The sequence below is a fragment of the Saccoglossus kowalevskii genome, chromosome 17 (assembly GCF_978046115.1).
Source record: "Saccoglossus kowalevskii chromosome 17, keSacKowa6.1, whole genome shotgun sequence".
Classification (NCBI taxonomy): domain Eukaryota; kingdom Metazoa; phylum Hemichordata; class Enteropneusta; family Harrimaniidae; genus Saccoglossus; species Saccoglossus kowalevskii.
Genome location: NC_140657.1, coordinates 29,500,624 through 29,504,089, shown reverse-complemented (window position 1 = coordinate 29,504,089; position 3,466 = coordinate 29,500,624). Strand labels below are relative to the sequence as shown.

Genomic DNA, 3,466 nt, shown 5'->3' with positions numbered 1-3,466 from the left:
AAAAGTGAATGCTGGTTTATGATAGCATCACAGTTTATTTGTAAAAAATTAAAATTGTACAGCTCTTGGGGGGGGGGGTTAACTGTAAATGTAAATACATTAAGTGATAATAAAATTCGGTTATTTTGACTCATGCTTGTTGTTCATTATTTAGAATGTTTGGACTGTATGGCAGCACATAGCTGTTACAGGGCATCATTTATACTGTCATACCTAAAGACCAACCATAACACCATTGTAGACCTGGAGCTGATATGAACACAAAATATTCCTGCTGTCTAATTTAATTAAAGTAAATGTGAAAAACTTGTTATATAAAGAGCTATAAATGCCTTACATAATAAATATATAAATACCCCCAAAAAAATACTAGGATCAAAAGGTGAACTCTTTGATGACCATAATGTTTTTCTGATGTAAATCTGCACACATTTGGTATATTTTTCAGGGCAATTCACAAACAAAGACATCATTCTAAGATTATGATCAGCATTCCATGTGGGAAGCAGCAGATTATACAGAAATATATACAGTTTGTTGTCAGTTTCAGTTAAAACAATTTACATAAACAATTCTTCGGAAAAACAGTAGAAATAGAATATATTAATTTTTTGGATAAAATTGTGACAAAGGCAGTGTAATCTTCAGATTCGCTGCATCCAATTTTAGAAAATATCACTTTGGTGGAATAGCATAATCATAAAGTGATAAATGCAACTAAGAAAAAAAAATTAAAAACCCAGCCTAATAACATCAGATGATACAGTACCATGCCCCTCCCTGATAATACATGTACTGTATTTGCTCTATTAGAAGCGCATGCGCTTACATAAATGATAGAGGTGATTGTATGGTGAAAATAAGTCATATTTTAACGTTACAGTATACAATCAATGTAAGTTTGGTTTAGGTGCGCTTCTATTGGAGATGCGCTTGTAATAGAGCAAATACGGTATCCTACTACCAGTATAAAAATTAATGTATTCTTCTGTTGCACCTATCCAGTGGAGCATTATCACACAGATTCTCTTCATCTTCTCTGTTCACATTCCGGCAGTTCCCTCTTGTACTTGCCCTAACAGCTGCAGAGCCAGCCACATAGAGTGATAATGCATTCCGACCAAACTCTGCAATTGTTGGGTTGTCATTTCTTCCTACACATCCTCTCTGTCTGATAAAATACTGTTCAAGAGGGTCCTGGCAAAACTTCTCACTGAGAAGAAACTCCACCCCATCCAACTGCAAAAGTTCTGGAACCAGCTCCGTAAAAGAATTGACTGAAAATAAAACATAAAGGCAAATTCTGTAAAACATGTTTTTGGTTTGCAACAAAACATTTTCAACAAAATGGACAAAGGGGTGTAACATTAGAAACTCGGGGGGGGGGCAGAATTGGAATAACGAAAACACATTTGATAGAGTAAAAAAAAAATATTACAGCAAATTCATCATGGAAAAAAATTTAGAAGAAAACTAAGTGACCCCCCCCCCCCAAAGTTTCTAGTGGACTACCCCTGAATTTAAAATAACCACAAAATTAAATAAATTACAAGTAAACACAAACCTAATTTTCAGTACATTTTCACTACCCTTTAAATGTAAAATGGGTGACAGGCTTCTGAATTTGATGAGAAATACAAGTACCGATAGTTCACATGACTAATTATATTAAGCACAATATGGGTACAGTTTACAGTTTATCCTTGCACTTCTTAAGATAAAATGAAGACTAACCTAACCTGTTATGCGGTATCCTTCCAGGGTTTCTCTGCTCAAACACATTTTTTTCTTTTCAGTTATCAACATGTTAGGCATTGCCAGACACTCAGCTTCCCAATCATTAAGGAATACTAAAAATTCATCTTTGAGCCACTGAAAAAAAAATTGCAGTCATATATTATAACTTGGCCTGGAATAAAATGAACTGGCGTGAAAACATAAAATTGGTTATGGTAGTTTGTTGTTTAGCCACCAACAAAAGATTATGAATTATGCAAGTCACTAATGCACTTGTAGACGAACTCGCATACGCAAACTGGTTAAAAAAAATACTTGTCATTCCAATCAATTACCTTGAACCTCCAATCATCAGCATTCTGATATACCTCCAGTTCAGGTTTTCTACTCCGTGCACCTTGACCCTTCCTTGAAACATTCAGGCAGTCAAAGAATCTGTCAAACATTCTCACAAACTTCTCAGTCGATTTTGTATAATGCTGGCCTTGAGCAGCAAACGCATTGGCTACTGTATTACTGAGAACCTGAATTAAAACAAAGAAGCAATATGTATTTTATAAAAATGCCCGAAGAAGCATAAGTGTAAAATTAACAAAACTGGCGCGTAGCGCTGATTAGTTTTGGAATTTACTAGGAAAAGCATACCTACCTGTTTTGCATATGGTTGCTATGCAACCTATATATAAATGAGTTTCGTGTTGAACGTAATCTCCACTGGTCTCTAAAAATCAAAGAACTAGGGGGTCCAGCACCCAAACCGACCCCACAAGTTCCCTATTGTCCCTAGCCCAACTCGATTCACCGTAACGGTTGTAGACCGTTGTAGTTGTGCTGGACCCCCTAGTTCTTTGATTTTTAGAGACCAGTAGAGATTATGTTCAACACGAAGCTCATTTATATATAGGTTGCATAGCAACCATATGCAAAACAGGTAGGTATGCTTTTACGCAGTAAATTTATCGCAATAAAATCCCCCCAAAAAAATAATTTGCAAAAATTAGAAATAGAATATTCACCCTCATCCTTGAAGAAGATGTGAGATACAAGTGCTCATGTGTAAGTCTTGGTAAGCGTCTCAGGTGTGCAATACCATTATTCCCATTTATACCAATGTCTTGCTCAACCAATTCCAGCAGATGCTTCCATGAGATGTCTTGTTTATTGCACTACATTATAAAAAAAAATAGAAAATTAGTAAAATAGTATGTATACATGCAGTTACACTGAACATAAAAAAAATGAGAATAATGAATACTCAAAAATATACAATAATGTACAAAAAATTGCATCTTACATGTAGGTTTCTGGTGTTGTTATGCCACCCGGAATTCTCCCAGTTATTTCTAGTCGTCTTTACAAGGTGAGGTACATCACACACAAAGTATATTTTTCGGTCCTTGGCATGTGGATTTACAGCATAATATGTTGGTCCTTCTGCATCATTGGGAATACCGTGTATCCGGTAAAAACGTCGGTTTGGTGAGGCACCATCAGCCACCAGAGCACGAACCTTGAAATTTGCAAGTTCGAGCATCATAACACCTTCCCAGACAATCCAGAACAACTGGTAGCTGTTGAAACCATTGCAGGGAAACCATGCATATACTTCTTTGAGTGGAGAAAATATCCCTCTCACCATCAATGCTAATACATGGGTGGCAAGAAGAGGTTCGGATGAATTGTTGCAATCACTGACATCTTCTTGGTCCTGTGTGAATTTCCTCAATTC

The 3,466-nt window shown here is 36.2% G+C and overlaps 1 protein-coding gene across 1 annotated transcript; it reads right to left on the bottom strand.

The window, feature by feature from the left end:
• Positions 1–975: 975 nt before the first annotated feature.
• Positions 976–3,075, bottom strand: LOC144357152 (uncharacterized). The gene is made up of 5 exons (XM_085491984.1): positions 3,032–3,075; positions 2,754–2,903; positions 2,073–2,261; positions 1,740–1,872; positions 976–1,277 (listed from the first exon to the last, which is right to left on the bottom strand). Exons 2-5 carry the CDS (start codon positions 2,757–2,759, stop codon positions 976–978), a joined length of 630 nt encoding a protein of 209 aa, XP_085348110.1. The 5' UTR covers positions 2,760–2,903; positions 3,032–3,075.
• Between the last annotated feature and the right edge of the window lie 391 nt (positions 3,076–3,466).

Bases quoted from the DNA above. Each gene is read 5' to 3' on its own strand.
- LOC144357152 (XM_085491984.1), bottom strand. The intron at 1,873-2,072 runs GTAATTGATTGG...TTTTTTTTTCAG, and splicing joins CTGATGATTGGAGGTTCAAG to TGGCTCAAAGATGAATTTTT. The intron at 1,278-1,739 runs GTTAGGTTAGTC...TTTTATTTTCAG, and splicing joins GGAAGGATACCGCATAACAG to TCAATTCTTTTACGGAGCTG.